At 48.0% G+C, this 24854-nt stretch overlaps 1 protein-coding gene and 1 long non-coding RNA gene across 4 annotated transcripts in view; one reads left to right on the top strand and one right to left on the bottom strand.

The window, feature by feature from the left end:
* CARM1 (coactivator associated arginine methyltransferase 1) overlaps nucleotides 1-346 on the bottom strand; it is a 30856-nt gene extending 30510 nt beyond the window's left edge. The window contains exon 1 of one of the 3 annotated variants that reach the window (XM_063931424.1): nucleotides 155-346. In XM_063931424.1, the coding sequence (XP_063787494.1) occupies nucleotides 155-287 (133 nt within the window). In that variant the 5' untranslated portion in view covers nucleotides 288-346. The remainder of the gene's footprint in view (nucleotides 1-154) is intronic. The other 2 variants (XM_063931423.1, XM_063931422.1) reach the window with 2 other exon arrangements.
* On the top strand, nucleotides 333-24245 carry LOC134936390 (uncharacterized). Its single transcript, XR_010180490.1, has 2 exons — nucleotides 333-426; nucleotides 24124-24245. It is a non-coding gene; the product is annotated as an uncharacterized LOC134936390 (long non-coding RNA).
* Nucleotides 24246-24854: the final 609 nt, after the last annotated feature.

The raw sequence follows: 24854 nt of genomic DNA, 5'->3' as shown, positions 1-24854 counted from the left end.
TGCATACCTCTATATACCTCATATCTACCTTCACCCTGCCTGTATGCAGTATATGCATACCACTATACAGCGCTATCTGCCCTCTCCTGCGTATAAGCAGTATCGGCCATATAGCGCTAGCTGCCCTCTGCCCCTCCAGGCACAATATACGTACCATTATACAGCGCTATATCCCCTCCCCGTGTCTCCAGCCGCAGCTCCCGCTGCTCCGCGTGTCTCTGAATCTCCCCGTTCGCGTCCCCGATACTGAGGAGCCGCACGCCGGGAAACACCGACACCGTCGCCATCTTTACAGAGGCGGGCACAACGGCCGGCGCGGGGGGTTATGGGAGGGGGAGAACAGCGACACACAGTGGCCGGGAGGGGACATGGTGGCGGGCTGGCTACATTGCAGATTCGACGAGCGCCATCTTGTGCAATTAACAGGTAATTCACCTCCCATTTAGACAGATGAGAGCTTTGTCTGATTCCGGGGAGCGCTGTGGACATCTAGTGGTAACAGTTTAGTATGGAAGGTTAGGAATATAATGTACACCGTGGAATTTCAGGACAGGAAAAGGCAGCGTGACGTATTCACTGTATTGAATCAACTGTGAGTCAGGAAATTACTGGTTTATTTTTTCCTCTAAGCAGGACATGTTCAGCTACCAAAGTTTTTTTTTTTGTACTTGTTATCTATGGACAGGTCCGGTGCTAGGGTGTTCGGCGTCCCACTGCAAGCTATAAATTTGCACCCTCCTTCCCTTAATTTACAATGAGACAGTGCATGCCAAAGGTCGCGTAGCAAGAGGCGTGGTCACACAATAGTAACCCTATTTCAAATTATGCCACACAGTAGCACAATCTTATTTACATGACACAGCACATAGTCACCATGATTCATAAAGGACATAGTAGTGTCCTTTATTCACATTACAACACACAGTAGTGCCCCTTATTCACATTATGCTATGTAGTAGTACCCCTTATACATGTTGCACCACACAGTATAGTGCCCCCTATACATGTTACTCTCCATATTAGTGCCCCTTATACAGAATTCCCACAGTAGTAGTGCCCCTTACACAGAATGCCTACAGTAGTAGTGCCCATTGTACACATAATGCCTACAGTAGTAGTGCACCTTACACATAATGCCCACAGTAGTAGTGTCCTTTACACATAATGCCCACAAGTAATGTTGCTTACAAGTTATGCTACACAGACACAGGACTGTACTTGCCTAAAGCCCTGCTCCTGCACCCGCCGCCATCCGACACCTCCTCGTGCTCAGTACTATGGAAGAGATGTCATGACACAGAAGGAGACCTGACAAAGGAGATCAGCTGGTCAGGGCCGGTGCAAGGTTTCTTAGCACCCTAGGCAAATCTTCATTGCACCCCACAAAATACTCAGCTCCTCAGATGATAAAGTGCGAAGGTGGCATTTTATGTATTCCACAGCCACTGCCTGATAAATGTGAATTATAGCCGCGCCAAAGAATATTTTCTTCACATAGAGCCATATGACCCAACCAGTCTGCCTTACTGGTTTGGGGTTATGATTAGGGAGAGGTTTGGAGGGATATACATGTGGATAATAGGGGAATCACACTTTGGGGGGTCATTCCGAGTTGATCACTAGCTAAAAATGTTTGCAGCGCAGCGATTAAGTGAAAAAACGGCACTTCTGCGCATGCGTATGAGGCACAATGCGCACGCGCGAAGTACTTTCACAACGGCCGATGTAGTTTCACACAAGGTCTAGCGAAGCTTTTTAGATGCAATGGCCGCCGCAGAGTGATTGACAGGAAAGGGGCGTTTCTAGGTGTCAACTCACCGTTTTCAGGGAGTGTTCGGAAAAACGCAGGCGTGCCAGGAAAAACACAGGCATGGCTGGGAGAATGCAGGGCGTGTTTGTGACGTCAGATCCGGAACTGAATGGTCTGCAGTGATCGCAAGCGCTGAGTAGGTCTGCAGCTACTGCAGAAACTGCACAATTTTTGTTTGCTGCCGCTCTGTGATGCATTAGTTCGTACTTCTGCTAAGCAAAGAGACACTCCCAATGGGCGGCGGCTTAGCGTTTGCACGGCTGCTAAAAACTGCTAGCGAGCGATCAACTCGGAATGACCCCCTTTAATCCAAGCAGTCTTCACTCTCAGGCAGATTCCTATGCAGTGCAGCTCCTTCCCTTCTGCCTCATCAATGGAGATTACCAGCAGTACATAGAAAACAAATATGGAGGGTGCACACAGTGAATAGATAATCACAGCGTTTACTGAAATAAAAAGTTAACATACATCATAGTTAAAAAAAACTCTGGCTGCAACACCCATCTCTCCACCTCCGGATGGTGTAACACTGGAGGAAGCTCACAGTGTGTCTCTCAGCCGAACGGGCCACTCCCGAGCCAGATCGCAGCATTTCAAGCGGCGTGAGACGTCAGCGCATCACGTGTTCTGTTGGCCATGCCCAACGTGTTTCATCAGTAGTCGGACTTCGTCCAGTATAAGTCTAATTATTAATTGAAAACTTATTGCTAACAGGTCTGAAGTCTTAAACTCCCCCCAAAAAATGGGCATTGGGACACTGGAAACTATATCACAGAATTATTAATAAGTAATACCAGGAGCTGGTCTGTGATAATATATATATATATAATATATATATATATATATATATATATATATATATTTACATAGACACTATATATATTCACACATTTTGCATGTTGAGGCCGCTGGCACCTCTCAGGCACTAAAGAGGTGCAGCTGCTACAGCACCCCCTGCTGGTCAAATGTATGACAGCAGCTGAGGTGCAAGACACTGACCGTGGTTTTCCTCCTGTGGCTCTCGATGAGGGTGGACAGCCGGCAGATGTAGCCTTTGAAAATGAACTCCTGCATGGGGTGGTGCTTGCTGTGCTTGGACTCTCTGCCGCCGCTGCGCCGCCGGTCAGGGCCGCTGGGAGGGAGATCAGATCAGCTGGTGGTCCGGATGTCGCCCCAGGTGAAAGTGCCGCCTCGTCATGCCCTCCTCCCCGGACTCCAGCAGCAGCTCTTTGCACAACTTGTGATGCCGGTCAACAGGTCACGGCGGGGAACACAGGTGGGAGTGAGAGACGCAGAAGGGGGAGGCGGCGACAGGCCCTGAACATGCAGCTCCAGTCTGGCAGATCCGACATCGGGTGAACATGGAGCAGCCGCAGGAGTCTCACAACCCTTCACGCAAGCATAGGCTGCGCAGCACACACCCTGTCACTCACAGCCTTAATTTTTTTTTCACTCAGTTCCGCCCTTGAAGTGCCGACGCCCATAGGCAGCTGCTTAAAGCTGCCTAATGGTAGCGCCGGCTCTGCAGCTGGTGGACGGGAGACCAAAGACCCGTGTTTCACGCAGGGCCGGTTACAGATCAAGTGGAGCCCCATGCAAGAATATCCTTTGGCACCCAACCATACTCCTCCTTCTCCCCTCGCTCCACACACACATTCACACACACACACACACACACACACACACACACACACACACACACACTGCCCCCGGTTTCGGTATGTTTGACCTGCGGACAGGATGCCGACGGCCACAATACCGGTTCCGGGATCCCGAAGTTCAAAATCCTGACAGGGGCGAGGTAAGTATACTATCCCCTCTCCCTTACCACATAATCCTAATCCTCCCTTCCCAAAGCCTAACCCTAACCTCCCCCTTAGTGCCTAACCCTACCCCTCCTCCCCACAGCCTGTCTCAGCCTATCTATCATGTCCCCCCATTTCCTTCTCTGCTCCAAACTATACATATTAAGTTATTTTAGTCTTTCTGGGTACGTTTTGTGATGTACGCCATGTACCATTTTAGTTGCCCTTCTTTGTACAGTCTCTAATGTATTAATATCCATCTGAAGATATGGCCTCCTGAATTAAACACTGTATTCTAGATGAGACCATACCAATGACCTAGACAGTGGCATTATTACTTCTTTCTGCTGCTGATTCCTCTCCCTATGCAGCCAAGCATCTGACTAGCCTTCCTCATTGCCTTGTTACATTGCTTACCTGCCTTTAAGTCACTTGAAATAGTGGGGCAGATGTATTAAGCCTGGAGAAGTGATAAAGAAGTGATAGGTGGGAGGTGATAACGCACCTTGACTCTTAACTGTCATTTTTCAAACCCGTAATGATTGGCTGGTGCGTTTTTACAGTAGGTAGGGTGAGACATAGAGTGAGAGAGAGGGTGTGAGAGGGAGAGAATGAGAGAGAGAGTGTTATGATTCCAGCACTCTGGTCTGAGGAGATTTTATGACAAGGACCTGAGCACTGGAACGTAATGCTGGGAAAGGAAGCGGGAATGGAAAATAGCCCCTTGCGCCCTAACTCCGTTGTCTCGCCCGTGCTGTCAGAAATCCCTTGCGAGACTATGGTTGCTTGAGCCCATGGCAGCCGCGTTTGAAGGGCGGATTACGTCTGCCCAACTCCGATGCCCCCTCAGGTCTTAATGGGAGACAAAGGGAAATCCGAGACAGGGTGATAACAAGGGGCCCTCTAACTCAGCAACAAGGCCAGGGGCTACAAGGTAACTTAAAACTAAAGTATGTGCGGAAATACCGCCAGGGAAAAGGACAACCAAAATACCACTTGTCCACTCTCCTACCCGGCACCGCCGAGTTCCGGAGAGGACTTGTGGAAGCGGAACCCTCCGCAAATGCTCCGAAACAGAATACAAAAAATATAGCGGGCTGAGCCACAGCACACGGCAGAGCCGCAACTCACGAACACCACACGAGATTCTCTGGCGACCGTGGCGTACAATAGAGGACCAGAGACTTCTTAGGATGAGATGATAACTCCAAGATTCGGGAACTCTGGAAACGGGAATGACCGGACACAGCAGGACAGGAACTGACGTTCAGCAAACCTAAGCAGCATGCAGGAAGCTATAACCGGCGTCTGTGTGAGGCACTGGGAAGGCTTAAAACCTTGACTCCTCCAATCAGAGTTCCAGAGCCTGATTAACATAAATGTCGTGCAGCTGCCTTGCTGCACGACCAGGAAACATGTGCTTTAATTAAACTAGATCGACCCTGCAACGGGGAACGCGGTCCGCCCGTGGCGTCCCCGTTGCTAGGGTCAAGGCGGCTCGGCGCGCCCGGCGTCCTAGCGTTGCTAGGGAGCCGGCGGCTCAGCGCGCACGGCGTCCTAGCGTTGCTAGGGACCCGGCGGCTCAGCACGCTTGGCGTCCCTAGTTGCTAGGCGCCGGGCCGCGAAGGGAACCCGGACCGCAGCGCCTAACAGTACCCCCCCCTTGAGGAGGGGTCAATGAACCCCTAAAGCCAGGTTTCTGAGGAAATTCCAGAAAAAATTATCTCTTGAGTTTAGGGGCATGAAGATCCTTATCCAGGACCCAAGACCTTTCCTCCGGACCATAGCCTTTCCAGTGGACCAAAAAATAAAGCCGACCCCGGGACACTTTAGAATCAAGAACCTTCTCCACCAAGAACTCCTGTTGTCCCTGTACATCCACCGGAGATCTACCCTGAGGGGTCCTCCGAGGAAATCTACTGGAAGAAACATATTGTTTCAACAGGGAACAGTGAAAGGTATTTCCAATTCTGAGAGATCTAGGTAAACGTAGCCGAAAGGCAACTGGGTTGACCTTCTTAATGATAAGAAACGGTCCAATAAATTTGGGTCCCAGTCTAGCCGAGGATTGTCGAAGCTTGATGTTGGAAATTGACAACCACACCTTATCTCCCACCTTAAAAGTGCAAGGACGTCGGAGCCTATCAGAAAATTTATTTTCTCGGAAGGCCGCTTTTCTGAGAGCAAAGTGCACTTTTCTCCAAATTGTTCGGAGATGGGAGGTTAAGGACAACGAGGAAACTGGAGAAAAAAAGAGTTGGCTCTAGGGTGAAAACCAAAAACTGAAAAGAACGGAGACTCTTTGGTGGAGGAATGACAAGAGTTATTATAAGAAAATTCAGCCAAAGGGAGAAACTCGGACCAATCATTCTGGAGTTTGGACGAATACAAACGTAAATACTGTTTTAGTGACTGGTTGACTCGTTCGGTTTGCCCGTTAGACTGTGGGTGGTAACCAGATGTTAAAGACAGTTTCATCTTCAATGAGACACAAAAACGTTTCCAGAATCGTGCGATGAATTGTGGACCCCGATCAGAAACAATATCAGTGGGCAAACCATGAAGCCTGAACACATGGCGGAGGAACAAAACTGCCAACCCCTGAGCAGAAGGCAATCGGGGAAGAGCAATAAAATGAGCCATTTTGCTAAAACGGTCCACTACCACCCAAATGACTCGGAATCCGGCTGAAAGGGGAAGGTCAACCACAAAATCCATGGAAATATGAGACCATGGCCTGAGAGGAACAGTTAAAGGCATGAGTTGCCCGATAGGCAACGAACGAGGAACCTTATGCTGTGCACAAACCTGACAGGAATGGACGAATTCCTTAACGTCTTTAGGAAGACTAGGCCACCACACTGAGCGAGAGACTAACTCCAAGGTCTTAGTGATACCCGGATGCCCTGAGACTTTGTTGTCATGAAACTCAGCTAAAACAGTGCCTCTCAAAAATTCAGGGACATAAAGACGACCAGCAGGAGTAAGTCTAGGAGCTTGGTGTTGAAGCTGGTTTAACTGAGTAAATAAATCTTGTGTGAGGCCTGCCCGGATGACCGAAGATGGAACTATGGGGGTAACAACAGGATTGCTATTGTGAACCGGAAGAAAGCTACGTGAGAGGGCATCAGCTTTCGTATTCTTGGAACCAGGCCTGAAGGTGATTATAAACCTGAAACGAGTAAAAAATAATGCCCAACGTGCCTGCCGAGCATTAAGCCGTTTAGCTGATTCAATATACTGCAGGTTTTTATGGTCAGTAAAAACTGAAATAGTATGTCTAGCTCCCTCCAGCCAATGCCTCCACTCCTCGAAAGCCCATTTTACTGCCAGTAACTCCCCGATTACCAACGTCATAGTTGGATTCAGCGGAGGAGAATTTCCTGGACATGAAGGCACAAGGATGTAACTCCAGAGACTCCGGATCTTCCTGAGAAAGGACAGCCCCCACTCCAACCTCTGAGGCATCAACCTCCACAATAAAGGGCAGTTCCGGATTAGGATGTCTGAGGACAGGAGCCGAGACAAAGGCTTGTTTCAAGGCCCGGAAGGACAACTCAGCTTCATGCGACCAATTGGAGAGATCCGCTCCTTTTTTAGTCAGCGCTACTATGGGAGCGACCAGGTCAGAAAAAGTATGAATGAACCGCCTATAATAATTCGCAAACCCTAAAAAGCGCTGAATTGCTTTTAAATTAGTGGGTTGCGCCCAATTAAGGATGGCCTGGAGCTTCTTCGGTTCCATGGAAAATCCCTGGGGAGAAATTATGTACCCTAAAAAAGATAGCTCTGTGATGTGAAAATCACACTTCTCCAGCTTGGCATATAAATGATTCTCACGTAACTTTTGAAGAACCAGACGCACCTGGGTAACATGTTGTTCCATCGACTCAGAATATATCAAGATGTCGTCTAAATAAACGACCACGAATTTCCCAAGGAAGTCACGGAGAACATCATTAATGAGGTCTTGAAAAACCGCCGGAGCATTTGACAGGCCGAACGGCATCACCAGGTATTCATAGTGACCCGACTGAGTGCTGAAAGCCGTCTTCCACTCATCCCCAGATTTAATTCGGATGAGGTTGTAAGCTCCCCTAAGGTCAATTTTAGAGAAAATCACGGCGGAACGTAACTGATCAAAGAGTACAGAAATTAACGGCAAGGGATAGGTATTTTTAACAGAGATCTTATTCAGTGCCCTAAAATCAATGCATGGTCTTAGCGAGCCATCTTTTTTCTCCACAAAGAAAAAACCAGCACTTAAGGGAGATTTTGATGGTCTAATAAATCCCTTCTTTAGGCTTTCCTGAATATAACTATTCATGGCCGTGGTTTCTGGCCCGGACAAGGCATATAATCTCCCCTTAGGCAAAGTGGCCCCTAGAACTAGTTCAATTGCGCAATCATAGGACCGATGGGGAGGCAGAATGTCCGCATTGCCTTTGGAGAACACATCAGCAAAATCCTGGTATTCCACAGGAATGAGCTCAGGGACGACTGCTGCAACCCTGACTGGATAAGAAATACATTCTTTAGCACAAATAGTACCCCATTGGGGAAATCTCCCCGGACCGCCAATCAATGGTGGGATTATGAAAGGCCAGCCAGGGGTGACCCAGAACAACAGGAACTGCCGGGCAATGTGTAAGGTAAAATTCAATATTTTCGGAATGTAATGCTCCTACGGTAAGTACTACTGGAGGTGTACGGTGAGTAATTATCCCATTAGAAAGCGGACCCCCATCTAAGCCGTGCATGGTGATACATCTATCTAATGGTAACTGCGGAATACCTAAGGCCTTAGCCCAAGTTAAATCCATTAAGCTTCCTGCAGCTCCACTGTCGACAAAAGCCGACACCAAAGAACTGAGGCTGCCAAAGGAAACCTTAACGGGGACTAAGAGAGAGTTGTTCGAGGAGATAAGCTGCAGACCTAAGTGAACCCCCTCACAATTCACTTGGTCAAAGCGTTTCTAGAGATGAGCGCCTGAAATTTTTCGGGTTTTGTGTTTTGGTTTTGGGTTCGGTTCCGCGGCCGTGTTTTGGGTTCGACCGCGTTTTGGCAAAACCTCACCGAATTTTTTTTGTCGGATTCGGGTGTGTTTTGGATTCGGGTGTTTTTTTAAAAAAACACTAAAAAACAGCTTAAATCATAGAATTTGGGGGTCATTTTGATCCCATATTATTATTAACCTCAAAAACCATAATTTCCACTCATTTTCAGTCTATTCTGAATACCTCACACCTCACAATATTATTTTTAGTCCTAAAATTTGCACCAAGGTCGCTGGATGACTAAGCTAAGCGACACTAGTGGCCGACACAAACACCTGGCCCATCTAGGAGTGGCACTGCAGTGTCACGCAGGATGTCCCTTCCAAAAAACCCTCCCCAATCAGCACATGACGCAAAGAAAAAAAGAGGCGCAATGAGGTAGCTGACTGTGTGAGTAAGATTAGCGACCCTAGTGGCCGACACAAACACCGGGCCCATTTAGGAGTGGCACTGCAGTGTCACGCAGGATGTCCCTTCCAAAAAACCCTCCCCAATCAGCACATGACGCAAAGAAAAAAAGAGGCGCAATGAGGTAGCTGACTGTGTGAGTAAGATTAGCGACCCTAGTGGCCGACACAAACACCGGGCCCATTTAGGAGTGGCACTGCAGTGTCACGCAGGATGTCCCTTCCAAAAAACCCTCCCCAATCAGCACATGACGCAAAGAAAAAAAGAGGCGCAATGAGGTAGCTGACTGTGTGAGTAAGATTAGCGACCCTAGTGGCCGACACAAACACCGGGCCCATTTAGGAGTGGCACTGCAGTGTCACGCAGGATGTCCCTTCCAAAAAACCCTCCCCAATCAGCACATGACGCAAAGAAAAAAAGAGGCGCAATGAGGTAGCTGACTGTGTGAGTAAGATTAGCGACCCTAGTGGCCGACACAAACACCGGGCCCATTTAGGAGTGGCACTGCAGTGTCACGCAGGATGTCCCTTCCAAAAAACCCTCCCCAAACAGCACATGACGCAAAGAAAAATAAAAGAAAAAAGAGGTGCAAGATGGAATTGTCCTTGGGCCCTCCCACCCACCCTTATGTTGTATAAACAAAACAGGACATGCACACTTTAACCAACCCATAATTTCAGTGACAGGGTCTGCCACACGACTGTGACTGATATGACGGGTTGGTTTGGACCCCCCCCAAAAAAGAAGCAATTAATCTCTCCTTGCAAAAACTGGCTCTACAGAGGCAAGATGTCCACCTCATCATCACCCTCCGATATATCACCGTGTACATCCCCCTCCTCACAGATTATCAATTCGTCCCCACTGGAATCCACCATCTCAGCTCCCTGTGTACTTTGTGGAGGCAATTGCTGCTGGTCAATGTCTCCGCGGAGGAATTGATTATAATTCATTTTAATGAACATCATCTTCTCCACATTTTCTGGATGTAACCTCGTACGCCGATTGCTGACAAGGTGAGCGGCGGCACTAAACACTCTTTCGGAGTACACACTTGTGGGAGGGCAACTTAGGTAGAATAAAGCCAGTTTGTGCAATGGCCTCCAAATTGCCTCTTTTTCCTGCCAGTATAAGTATGGACTGTGTGACGTGCCTACTTGGATGCGGTCACTCATATAATCCTCCACCATTCTTTCAATGGTGAGAGAATCATATGCAGTGACAGTAGACGACATATCCGTAATCGTTGTCAGGTCCTTCAGTCCGGACCAGATGTCAGCATCAGCAGTCGCTCCAGACTGCCCTGCATCACCGCCAGCGGGTGGGCTCGGAATTCTGAGCCTTTTCCTCGCACCCCCAGTTGCGGGAGAATGTGAAGGAGGAGATGTTGACAGGTCGCGTTCCGCTTGACTTGACAATTTTCTCACCAGCAGGTCTTTCAACCCCAGCAGACTTGTGTCTGCCGGAAAGAGAGATCCAAGGTAGGCTTTAAATCTAGGATCGAGCACGGTGGCCAAAATGTAGTGCTCTGATTTCAACAGATTGACCACCCGTGAATCCTTGTTAAGCGAATTAAGGGCTCCATCCACAAGTCCCACATGCCTAGCGGAATCGCTCCGTGTTAGCTCCTCCTTCAATGTCTCCAGCTTCTTCTGCAAAAGCCTGATGAGGGGAATGACCTGACTCAGGCTGGCAGTGTCTGAACTGACTTCACATGTGGCAAGTTCAAAGGGCATCAGAACCTTGCACAACGTTGAAATCATTCTCCACTGCGCTTGAGACAGGTGCATTCCACCTCCTATATCGTGCTCAATTGTATAGGCTTGAATGGCCTTTTGCTGCTCCTCCAACCTCTGAAGCATATAGAGGGTTGAATTCCACCTCGTTACCACTTCTTGCTTCAGATGATGGCAGGGCAGGTTCAGTAGTTTTTGGTGGTGCTCCAGTCTTCTGTACGTGGTGCCTGTACGCCGAAAGTGTCCCGCAATTTTTCTGGCCACCGACAGCATCTCTTGCACGCCCCTGTCGTTTTTTAAATAATTCTGCACCACCAAATTCAAGGTATGTGCAAAACATGGGACGTGCTGGAATTTGCCCATATTTAATGCACACACAATATTGCTGGCGTTGTCCGATGCCACAAATCCACAGGAGAGTCCAATTGGGGTAAGCCATTCCGCGATGATCTTCCTCAGTTGCCGTAAGAGGTTTTCAGCTGTGTGCGTATTCTGGAAACCGGTGATACAAAGCGTAGCCTGCCTAGGAAAGAGTTGGCGTTTGCGAGATGCTGCTACTGGTGCCGCCGCTGCTGTTCTTGCGGCGGGAGTCCATACATCTACCCAGTGGGCTGTCACAGTCATATAGTCCTGACCCTGCCCTGCTCCACTTGTCCACATGTCCGTGGTTAAGTGGACATTGGGTACAACTGCATTTTTTAGGACACTGGTGAGTCTTTTTCTGACGTCCGTGTACATTCTCGGTATCGCCTGCCTAGAGAAGTGGAACCTAGATGGTATTTGGTAACGGGGGCACACTGCCTCAATAAATTGTCTAGTTCCCTGTGAACTAACGGCGGATACCGGACGCACGTCTAACACCAACATAGTTGTCAAGGCCTCAGTTATCCGCTTTGCAGCAGGATGACTGCTGTGATATTTCATCTTCCTCGCAAAGGACTGTTGAACAGTCAATTGCTTACTGGAAGTAGTACAAGTGGGCTTACGACTTCCCCTCTGGGATGACCATCGACTCCCAGCAGCAACAACAGCAGCGCCAGCAGCAGTAGGCGTTACACGCAAGGATGCATCGGAGGAATCCCAGGCAGGAGAGGACTCGTCAGAATTGCCAGTGACATTGCCTGCAGGACTATTGGCATTCCTGGGGAAGGAGGAAATTGACACTGAGGGAGTTGGTGGGGTGGTTTGCGTGAGCTTGGTTACAAGAGGAAGGGATTTACTGGTCAGTGGACTGCTTCCGCTGTCACCCAAAGTTTTTGAACTTGTCACTGACTTATTATGAATGCGCTGCAGGTGACGTATAAGGGAGGATGTTCCGAGGTGGTTAACGTCCTTACCCCTACTTATTACAGCTTGACAAAGGGAACACACGGCTTGACACCTGTTGTCCGCATTTCTGTTGAAATAGTTCCACACCGAAGAGCTGATTTTTTTGGTATTTTCACCAGGCATGTCAACGGCCATATTCCTCCCACGGACAACAGGTGTCTCCCCGGGTGCCTGACTTAAACAAACCACCTCACCATCAGAATCCTCCTGGTCAATTTCCTCCCCAGCGCCAGCAACACCCATATCCTCCTCATCCTGGTGTACTTCAACACTGACATCTTCAATCTGACTATCAGGAACTGGACTGCGGGTACTCCTTCCAGCACTTGCAGGGGGCGTGCAAATGGTGGAAGGCGCATGCTCTTCACGTCCAGTGTTGGGAAGGTCAGGCATCGCAACCGACACAATTGGACTCTCCTTGTGGATTTGGGATTTCGAAGAACGCACAGTTCTTTGCGGTGCTACTGCTTTTGCCAGCTTGAGTCTTTTCATTTTTCTAGCGAGAGGCTGAGTGCCTCCATCCTCATGTGAAGCTGAACCACTAGCCATGAACATAGGCCAGGGCCTCAGCCGTTCCTTGCCACTCCGTGTGGTAAATGGCATATTGGCAAGTTTACGCTTCTCCTCCGACAATTTTATTTTAGGTTTTGGAGTCCTTTTTTTACTGATATTTGGTGTTTTGGATTTGACATGCTCTGTACTATGACATTGGGCATCGGCCTTGGCAGACGACGTTGCTGGCATTTCATCGTCTCGGCCATGACTAGTGGCAGCAGCTTCAGCACGAGGTGGAAGTGGATCTTGATCTTTCCCTAATTTTGGAACCTCAACATTTTTGTTCTCCATATTTTAATAGGCACAACTAAAAGGCACCTCAGGTAAACAATGGAGATGGATGGATACTAGTATACAATTATGGACGGACTGCCGAGTGCCGACACAGAGGTAGCTACAGCCGTGAACTACCGTACTGTGTCTGCTGCTAATATAGACTGGTTGATAAAGAGATGTCGTAGTATGTATGTATGAAGAAGAAAGAAAAAAAAACCACGGTTAGGTGGTATACAATTATGGACGGACTGCCGAGTGCCGACACAGAGGTAGCCACAGCCGTGAACTACCGTACTGTACTGTGTCTGCTGCTAATATAGACTGGTTGATAAAGAGATGTCGTAGTATGTATGTATGAAGAAGAAAGAAAAAAAAACCACGGGTAGGTGGTATACAATTATGGACGGACTGCCGAGTGCCAACACAGAGGTAGCCACAGCCGTGAACTACCGTACTGTACTGTGTCTGCTGCTAAAATAGACTGGTTGATAAAGAGATGTAGTAGTATGTATGTATAAAGAAGAAAGAAAAAAAAACCACGGGTAGGTGGTATACAATTATGGACGGACTGCTGAGTGCCGACACAGAGGTAGCCACAGCCGTGAACTACCGTACTGTACTGTGTCTGCTGCTAATATAGACTGGTTGATAAAGAGATGTCGTAGTATGTATGTATGAAGAAGAAAGAAAAAAAAACCACGGTTAGGTGGTATACAATTATGGACGGACTGCCGAGTGCCGACACAGAGGTAGCCACAGCCGTGAACTACCGTACTGTACTGTGTCTGCTGCTAATATAGACTGGTTGATAAAGAGATGTCGTAGTATGTATGTATAAAGAAGAAAGAAAAAAAAAACCACGGTTAGGTGGTATACAATTATGGACGGACTGCCGAGTGCCGACACAGAGGTAGCCACAGCCGTGAACTACCGTACTGTACTGTGTCTGCTGCTAATATAGACTGGTTGATAAAGAGATGTCGTAGTATGTATGTATGAAGAAGAAAGAAAAAAAAACCACGGTTAGGTGGTATACAATTATGGACGGACTGCCGAGTGCCGACACAGAGGTAGCCACAGCCGTGAACTACCGTACTGTACTGTGTCTGCTGCTAATATAGACTGGTTGATAAAGAGATGTAGTAGTATGTATGTATAAAGAAGAAAGAAAAAAAAACCACGGGTAGGTGGTATACAATTATGGATGGACTGCCGAGTGCCGACACAGAGGTAGCTACAGCCGTGAACTACCGTACTGTGTCTGCTGCGACTGGATGATAAATAATGATATAAAAAATATATATATATCACTACTGCAGCCGGACAGGTATATATATTATATAATGACGGACCTGCTGGACACTGTCTGTCAGCAGAATGAGTTTTTTATAGAATAAAAAAAAAAACACCACACAAGTGAAGTCACACGACGAGTGTTTAACTTTTTCAGGCAATCACAATATAGTATACTACTAACTATACTGGTGGTCAGTGTGGTCAGGTCACTGGTCAGTCACACTGGCAGTGGCACTCCTGCAGCAAAAGTGTACACTGTTTAATTTTAATATAATATGTACTCCTGGCTCCTGCTATAACCTATAACTGGCACTGCAGTGCTCCCCAGTCTCCCCCACAATTATAAGCTGTGTGAGCTGAGCACAGTCAGATATATAATATATACATAGATGATGCAGCACACTGGGCTGAGCAGTGCACACAGATATGGTATGTGACTGTCTTGTACTCCTGGCTCCTGCTATAACATAACTGGCACTGCAGTGCTCCCCAGTCTCCCCCACAATTATAAGCTGTGTGAGCTGAGCACAGTCAGATATATAATATATACATAGATGATGCAGGCATGCAGCACACTGGGCTGAGCAGTGCACACAGATATGGTATGTGACTGAGTCACTGTGTGTACCGTTTTTTTCAGGCAGAGAACGGATATATTAAATAAAACAACTGCACTGCTGGTGGTCACTGTGGTCAGTCACTAAACTCTGCACTCTCTTCTACAGTATCAGCCTCAGGTCAATCTCTCTCTCTCTCTCCTAATCTAAATGGAGAGGACGCCAGCCACGTCCTCTCCCTATCAATCTCAATGCACGTGTGAAAATGGCGGCGACGCGCGGCTCCTTATATAGAATCCGAGTCTCGCGATAGAATCCGAGCCTCGCGAGAATCCGACAGCGTCATGATGACGTTCGGGCGCGCTCGGGTTAACCGAGCAAGGCGGGAAGATCCGAGTCGCTCGGACCCGTGAAAAAAAACATGAAGTTCGGGCGGGTTCGGATTCCGAGGAACCGAACCCGCTCATCTCTAAGCGTTTCCCGACTTGTTCGGGCAATTACGAGCAAAATGTCCCTTACAACCACAGTATAAACAAAGACCGGAATTTTGTCTTCTGGTTTTTTCTTCAGGAGACAGCCGGGAGAGACCCATCTGCATGGGCTCCTCGACGTCCTCTGGAATGGAATATACACATGGACTAGACCTTACAGATGCTCCTCTTTCAGCCCTCCGCTCACGGAGACGACGATCAATCTTTATAGCAAGCTCCATAAGTTTATCATGAGTCTCAGGAGCGGGGTACTGGAGGAGACTGTCTTTTATAGATTCAGATAAACCGAGGCGAAACTGACTGCGCAGGGCAGGGTCATTCCAGCCACAGTCATTCGACCAACGGCGAAATTCGGTACAATAAACCTCCGCAGGATTTTTTCCTTGTTTGAGAGCGCGCAGCTGACTCTCAGCGGACGCCTCTCTATCTGGGTCATCATACAAGAGCCCTAAAGACTTAAAAAAGGCGTCTACAGATAACGCAGGATCCTCTGCTCTTAAACCAAATGCCCAGGTCTGAGGATCCCCCTGGAGTAAAGAAATAATAATCCCAACCCGCTGAGATTCATTACCAGAGGATGTTGGTCTTAAACGAAAATAAAGTTTACAGGATTCTTTAAAATTAAAAAATTATTTTCTATCACCGGAAAAACGGTCGGGCAAATGCATCTTTGGTTCAGAGACTACCTTCGGGGAGGCTCGTAAAAGATCTTCCTGCGATCTCACCCGAAGAGAAAGATCCTGAACCATCTGAGTAAGTTCTTGAATCTGGTTTACTAAGAGCTGACCGGGATTCGGCCCTAAACCTGACGGATTCATGAGGCCGATAAACTCTCACAAAAACTGAATGAGAAAAAATTAAACCCCGTTTAATTTTAAGTTTTGGTTATGGCCGGTTATAATAATGTTATGATTCCAGCACTCTGGTCTGAGGAGATTTTATGACAAGGACCTGAGCACTGGAACGTAATGCTGGGAAAGGAAGCGGGAATGGAAAATAGCCCCTGGCGCCCTAACTCCGTTGTCTCGCCCGTGCTGTCAGAAATCCCTTGCGAGACTATGGTTGCTTGAGCCCATGGCAGCCGCGTTTGAAGGGCGGATTACGTCTGCCCAACTCCGATGCCCCCTCAGGTCTTAATGGGAGACAAAGGGAAATCCGAGACAGGGTTATAACAAGGGGCCCTCTAACTCAGCAACAAGGCCAGGGGCTACAAGGTAACTTAAAACTAAAGTATGTGCGGAAATACCGCCAGGGAAAAGGACAACCAAAATACCACTTGTCCACTCTCCTACCCGGCACCGCCGAGTTCCGGAGAGGACTTGTGGAAGCGGAACCCTCCGCAAATGCTCCGAAACAGAATACAAAAAATATAGCGGGCTGAGCCGCAGCACACGGCAGAGCCGCAACTCACGAACACCACACGAGATTCTCTGGCGACCGTGGCGGACAATAGAGGACCAGAGACTTCTTAGGATGAGATGACAACTCCAAGATTCGGGAACTCTGGAAACGGGAATGACCGGACACAGCAGGACAGGAACTGACGTTCAGCAAACCTAAGCAGCATGCAGGAAGCTATAACCGGCGTCTGTGTGAGGCACTGGGAAGGCTTAAAACCTTGACTCCTCCAATCAGAGTTCCAGAGCCTGATTAACATAAATGTCGTGCAGCTGCCTTGCTGCACGACCAGGAAACATGTGCTTTAATTAAACTAGATCGACCCTGCAACGGGGAACGCGGTCCGCCCGTGGCGTCCCCGTTGCTAGGGTCCTGGCAGCTCGGCGAGCCCGGCGTCCTAGCGTTGCTAGGGAGCCGGCGGCTCAGCGCGCACGGCGTCCTAGCGTTGCTAGGGACCCGGCGGCTCAACACGCTCGGCGTCCCTAGTTGCTAGGCGCCGGGCCGCGAAGGGAACCCGGACCGCAGCGCCTAACAGAAAGGGGGGAGAGGGAGATAGTGTGTGTGTGTGTGTGTGTGTGTGTGTGTGTGTGTGTGTGTGTGTGTGTGTGTGTGTGGTATGTATGCTGTGAGTGGACGTCACAGATCACTCTTTGTTGGTTTCCCCTGGAATGTATAGGCAACTGGCAAAACAGAAGAAAAGGAATGTTATTTGGCTGGGATTTCTCTGCTATCCATCTTTTTGTCAGGGCTGCCATTATAAGTGTTGAGTTCCATTACAAAGAAGGTAGTGACTACCACTATATGTGGGCATGCCAGCAAGACCATAGTAAGCTGATGGCGATAATAGGCATGTATCATTCATCCATGTAGAGAGAATGAATGGGAGGCCCTAACTGGTCTTGGCTGAAAATGGTTGAGCCAATAAACACTGCAGAATCCACAATACTGTAAAAAGCCAAGCCTATAGTTATAAGCAGTGGCGGTTGCAGCCCCTGGGCTGAAGCTCACACCACCTAGTGCAGGGGGAGCGGGTTTGCACATATAAACATGCATGCATAGATGTATGTAATATATGTGCTGGTTTCAGGTCCCTGGGGATCAGCAGTGTTTTGTCTGTCACAAAGAGGTGTAGCTAGGTGCCATGGTGCCCAGAGCAAGGGTATGTTTCGGCGCCCCCTCTCTTGTACTGACTTGGGTACATGATACATTTGAAAATAAAAATATTTAAAAATCCTAAATCGATGACAGGGCCGGTTCTAGACCTTGTGGATCTCAGGGCGAAGGTTTCCTTTGGGCACCCCCATGTTTAAAATAGGGGAGATCAGCAAAAATATAGGGGCATTGCTTCAGGGGGGAAGGGGCGTGGCCACAGCATAGTACCAATTCAGAGGACACCTTACTGTATTGTCCGCTATTCACATTACACCACACAGTATTGTCCGTTATTCACATTACACCACAGTAGTGTCCGTTATTAACATTACACCAATCAGCAGTACCCCTTATACACTTTACGGCACACAGTAGAGCCCCATATACACAATTACACATTACACAACACAGTAGAGCCGCTTACATATGTTATGCTGCAGTAGAGCAGACTTGCCTACTTTTGAAAAAGCATTTCAGGGAGATTGTGAAATTAACACCTATAAGCGCGTACGTGTACTGCTACATCTGAGAGGCGTGTCATGAAAATGACTTACATCAAAACGTAAATGAGCCTCAAAGCTAGTATACTGTATACACATATACTGTAAGTGGCCATGAGAAACCTTATTTAAAATAAATGTAGCCATAGGGATCATTGTGCCTTATAACCAATACAGGGAAATGGCGCTGATGATCCCATTTGAATGTATATATCTCTAATTTATCTTTTCCCCAAGAATGTAACAGCTACATAATGGGGGTAAGGAAAAATCAGGGAAATTGCTGGTCTATTCAGGGAGTCAGGGAGATTGCTGCTATTTCAGGGAGTCTCCTGCAGAATGAGGGAGGGTAGACAACTCTGCAGTAGAGCAGCTTATACATGCTACTCTGCAGAGAGAGGTGCTTCTGCAACAGCTGGGACAGAGAGAGGTGCTGCAGAAGCCAGGGCAGAAAGAGGTGCTGCAGAAGCCAGGGCAGAAAGAGGTGCTGCAGCCGAGGGGACAAATAGTGATGTAGCAGGACAGAAGTAACCCTGCTACACAGCTACAAGCAGACAGTGAGACATATAAAGAGGGTGGGCAGAGTTTCGGCGTGTGCCGGCCGTCAGTGTTTCCTGCTGTCGCCTCTGGCCTGTACCCCCCCCCCCCCCCCCCTCCCCGCACTATTTAGTTGCTGCTGTAGCCCAGGGACTGTGCAGGATAAATACTGGCTGCTTTATTTTTACACTGCAATTTAGATTTCAGTTTGAACACACCCAGCCCAAATCTCTCTCTGCACATGTTATATCTGCCCCCTCCCCCTGCAGTGCACATGGGAGGTCATTCCGAGTTGTTCGCTCGTTGCCAATTTCGCTATGCTGCGATTTGTTGCTAATTGCGCATGCGCAAGGCACGCAGGGTGCATGCGCTTGGTTATTTAACTAAAAACTTAGTAGATTTGCTGTGGATCCTGCGGCGCTTTTCAGTTGCTCTGCTGATCGGTGAGTGATTGACAGGAAAGGGGCGTTTCTGGGTGGTAACTGAGCGTTTTCCGGGAGTGTGCTAAAAAATGCAGGCGTGTCAGAGAAAAACGCGGGAGTGTCTGGAGAAACGGGGGAGTGGCTGGCCGAACGCAGGGCGTGTTTGTGACATCAAACCAGGAACTAAACGGACTGAGCTGATCGCAATCTGTGAGTAGGTCTGGAGCTACTCAGAAACTGCAAAGAATTATTTAGTAGCAGTTCTGCTAATCTTTCGTTCGCTATTCTGCTAAGCTAAGATACACTCCCAGAGGACAGCGGCTTAACGTGTGCAATGCTGCTAAAAGCAGCTGGCGAGCCAACAACTCGGAATTACCCCCATGGTTTTGCCCATTACAGAAAAATGTTACTGCTGCGATCAGGTCTGAATTAGGCCCAATATAAGGACTTGGTGGTCCCCAATTAATAGTGTGATCAGAAAATGAACACGCAGACAAGTAGATTGCAATAATCAGTGGCCATCTGTTGAGCTCATTTACTAATGAGCCCAACAATTGATTTCAAGGGCCGTATTACCGGGCATTTCCATAGTTATTAGCAGTTTCTTATATAATGCAGAAAATTCCGTTGTGCTTTTATAGTTAATGGTCAATGTATACTACAATATTGGACAACTTCCCGATCTTGGTTAGATATTTTAGAACGTCTGCATAAAGGGGGTAATTCTGAGTTGATCGCAGCAGCAAGTTTGTTAGCAATTGGGCAAAACCATGGGGGTCATTCCGAGTTGATCGTAGCTGTGCAAAATTTTGCACAGCTACGATCATCTTTCCTGACATGCGGGGGGACGCCCAGCACGGGGCTATTCCGCCCCGCATGTCAGTCCGGCCCCCCTCGCAGAAGTGCAAAAGCATCGCACAGCGGCGATGCCTTTGCACTGCAGGAGTAACTCCCGGCCAGAGCAGCTTTAGCGCTGGCCGGGAGCTACTCCTCGCTCCCTGGCCTGCAGCGGCTGCGTATGATGTCACGCAGCCGCTGCGGCCCGCCCCCCGGTCGGTCCGGCCACGCCTACATTGGCCGGACCGCGCCTACAGACGGCGACCAAATGACGCCATTTCGCCCCCTCCGCCCATCGATCGCCTCTGTCTGTCAATCAGGCAGAGGCAATCGCTATCCTGCTACGGCCTTCGGCCGTCCCGCATGCGCGGGCGCACTACAGCACCGGCACATACGCAGCAGGGACCTGTTCATTCTGCTGCGTTAAAACGCAGCGAGCCAACGGGTCGGAATGACCCCCCATGTGCACTGCAGGGGGGGCAGATATAACATTTGCAGAGAGAGTTAGATTTGGTTATTTTGTTTCTGTGCAGGGTAAATACTGGCTGCTTTATTTTTACACTGCAATTTAGATTTCAGTTTGAAAACACCCCACCCAAATCTAACTCTCTCTGCACGTTACATCTGCCCCACTGCAGTGCACATGGTTTTGCCCAATTGCTAACAAAAATCCTGCTGCGATCAACTTGGAATTACCCCCATGGTTTTGCCTAACTGTTAACAAATTTGCTGCTGCGATCAACTCAGAATTAGGCCAAGAAACTCCTGTTTGACTGCAAAAAGCACTTTGCTCGAACCAACAGCTGCAAGGCCTAACACTGCACTATTGGCTAAAGTCACCCGGGTGAGGGAATCTGGAAATTTTAACATGCAGAATTTCCTTGATTCCCCAACGAATACCCAATCATTGATGGCCGCCATTCAGTAAAACAGATTGGATCAGAGAATCTGGGATTTTGGCACAGATGTATGGGGCCCTTAAGGATATATTAATACCTATGTTTTTGCTGAACAGCATTTTGTATAGCTAGTTTTAAATTAAAGGAGAATGCGTTCAAGATTGGACTTTAAAAAAAGGATAATTGATTCATCCCTAAGTGGATTACAATGTTTGCTTGGATCAATGCAGGAAAAAAGGCTCAACAGAACCTATACAGAAAAAAATGGACATGGTGCGTCCATTCTCAGTTGAGCAATCAATGGCATTGCCCGGAGTGGTTGTCTGAATGACCCTTGCAGTCATTGTAGGGATCAATATTACCTTTTAAAATCCTAGCAGACAGAGCTGTAGGCAAAGCATCTCAGACAGGAAAATGGCACAAACTAACTGCCCCTCTGAACATACCCAGACTACTGACTTTGATAGAATGACATACAGTACCTATCCTATATACAATGCATTATTTGCAGAAAGACGTGATAAGATTTTAAGACTAGGGGGGTGATTCAGATCTGATCGCTACTGTTCGTTTTCGCACAGCGGGCGATCAGATCCTAACTGCGCATGCATATACACCGCAATGCGCACGCGCGTCGGAAAACAACGAAGGGCATCGCTGGGCAGTGACGGGATGGTGCAAAAAATCTGATCACACGGGTGTTCACAAGGTGATTGACAGGAGGAAGCCGTTTGTGGGTGGCAACTGAGCATTTATTGGGAGTGTCCAGAAAAACGCAGGTGTTCCCAAGCATTTTCAGGGAGGGTGTCTGACTTCAGCTCCAGCCCCGATCAGCCTGATGTCATCGCACTGTAGGAGTAAGTCCTGGGCTGCGCACACACTGCACACACTGGATTTTTGCAGCTCGGCGTACACATGCGATCGCACAATTGCACAGCGAATTTACACTCCCCCTGGGGGCAGCGACTATCTGAACGCAGGACAGCAAAGTTTGCAGCCCAGCGATCAGATCTAACTCACCCCCTGGGTTAGACCAGCTATAGAAATAAATTGGGCATTTCTGGCACATAGGGACTTTTATTCCACCTAGAAATATCTATGTGGTTCATGCAGGTTTGGACAGTGCATTATTTCTCGCTGCACATGCGCACCAAATCACCGTACATATGCCGACTGACTCATAGCTACTACTTAGGACTTCTCGCACAAGTGGACCAAGACGTGTTTAGTAGGGAGGGCGTAGCCATCTTCAATACAGTAAAGCAGGGGTGGGGAACCTTTGGCCCTCCAACTGTTGTTGAACTACACATACCAGCACGCCTTGCTACAGTTTTGCTATTTGGCCATGCTAAAACGGTTGCAGGGCATGCTGGGATGTGTAGTTCAACAACAGCTGGAGGGCCGAAGGTTCCCCATCCCTGCAGTAAAGGATGGAAGTGGTAAAATACTTCCCATGTTAAGTGCCAAACAAAGGCATATGAACCTGTTTAGAGATGCACCCCCATGGGTACTCTCAGCCCTGATGCAAGTTGTGAACTGATAGTGGCGTCTAATTGGCTATATGCTATTATGCTAATTTTTCATAATAATACTGCTGCGCGCTGATCTCAGGATTCCAGGTTGCGGTAATAAAGCAGGTTTCCCAGTCAGCTTGTAAAAGGGAAGGCTAATTAAATGTTTATTATTGTGTACTTAAATAAATACAAAAACTAATTGCATTTGTGTCTTGTTTGATTTTCATTTTACATGCTCTCTGCAGCGTACTGTATGAATACAGCACCCCCTGAATTAGGGTGTGGTATGCTTGACCGGCGGTCAGCATACCGATGCCGGGATCCCGGCAGAGGAATCCTGGCTGGGGGGGGCAAGCCATTAGCAGGCTCACTGTGGTCATCACGCAGCGAGCTCGGTGGTGACTGCAGGTCGCCACGGGTTCTATTCCCACTCTATGGGTGTCGTGGACACCCACAAGTGGGAATAGTCCCTGTTGGTTGACATGCAGACCGTCGGGATTGTGGGGCTTTGGGATGTAGGGGGAGGTTATGAGGCCGTCGGTCTCCTGCCCGCCGGTCACATGAATACATCCTCTGAATTATACTGGTTTCAGTATTTTGTAGCCATCACTTTAATGCTACACCTCCCGTCATATTCTGAGCATACCTCCCAACTGTCCCGATTTTCACCAGAGTCTCGTTTTTTGGGACGCAGTGTCCTGCGGTGGGGGTGGGGCAGTTGGGAGTAGGGATGGCCGTCGACCGTCGATGATTCCTAATCATTGATGGTTTATGGCCAATGTCAAATGCTATTGCCATTGATGGAAGAGAGGCAGTTGGTTTCCCTCCATCGAAGGCACAGCATAAACAATTATACATTTTTTTTTTTTGCAAGGTGCTGGGATACGGAGCATAGCCCCGCCTCTGACACCTGCTAAGCCCTGCACCCATTTTTTATTGGTCTGCACCGTCAAGTGGTGCAAACCATCAATGGTGCGCCATAGATGGTTTATGTGCCATCAATGGTTATCATTGATGGTATCATCGATGGTACCATCGGTGGACAGCCCTAATTGGGAGGCTCCTGTTACTCACTGCTCTGCTTAGCAGAGCAGCAGTGAAAAGATGCTGTGCGCATTATTCACAGGAGACAGGGAGACTGGGGACATGCCCCCTCAGTGACAAAAAGGCGAGGTGTGGAAGGCAGTTGTGGCATTCCTGTGAAGCCACGCTCCCCTTTTCAGAGGCCACGACCTTTTTCAAGGCGGGCACTGCTTTGCCACGCAGAGGGGTCCCGGGTCCGAAATAAGAAAAGTTGGGAGGTATGTTCTGAGTGCATCTGCACCTGCTATCTTGAGGAGAAAAGAGATGCACTTCTTTAGGCATGCACAAAGAGACGCATTTCACATTTGCGGGCAGCTCAGCATTGGCAGCAATAGTGCATTATTATTTTGGAGCGCATTTTACTCTTGCATCCAATGCATGTTTACGTTTATGCAATATTATATTTACTATATAGACAATTAAAAACAAATATAAACTCCTTGAATCTATTTTTCCATAGCAATGTACATGTGCTGCAGGAGAAACTGCAGGTCACAGCAAAACTGTTTGGCGTGTAGCCACAGATTGTACTGAACAGCAGAGATCAATAATCTTGATGTGTAGAATCCTATCAACTCACAGGTTTGATTTAGCCTTAAAATATAAAGTGTTTTAATTTCATAAATTAGATTGTAACATTATTTCATAAGAATTAAATACCAAGCTAAGTGAAACATTTGTGTCACATAGTAACTGGTCAAAGGAAGAGTTGCTTAACATGGCCAGGAAACCACAAAGCCCCGATTCCCGATAATGAGAGGTGTAATATAGAGATTGCATATCATGTTTCATGTTAAACAGACCATTCAATATTTGTTCATTTATTGTCACTTATAAAATGAGATGACAACTTGAAAATATATACTTTCCGTAGAGTCTCCGTCCTTCCACACTTCTCATACTTGCAGGGCAGTAGAGAGTATGTCCAGGCCCAGGCACGCTTCAGGGGCATGTCCTAATCATGGGAGGCGTGGTCCTGCACACTTAGAAAAAAATACAGAAAAAAATAGTACTTAAGTGCCTAGCTGACTACACTTCAGCTCAGCACACAGCAGCGTATGCTGGGCAGAGGAGAAGAGCTGCAAATGCTGCTCCCAGATAAGGGGGGTGTACTTGAGCCTGGGCACCGGTAAACAGTACCTGCACCAAACACCCCCACTCCCTCGCCTCTCAGCACCACTGCATACTCGT

This window comes from Pseudophryne corroboree, chromosome 6 (assembly GCF_028390025.1).
Source record: "Pseudophryne corroboree isolate aPseCor3 chromosome 6, aPseCor3.hap2, whole genome shotgun sequence".
In the NCBI taxonomy this organism is placed as follows: Eukaryota; Metazoa; Chordata; class Amphibia; order Anura; family Myobatrachidae; genus Pseudophryne; species Pseudophryne corroboree.
The sequence above is the reverse complement of the archived record's forward strand: the minus strand, read 5'-3'. Positions and strand labels throughout refer to the sequence as shown.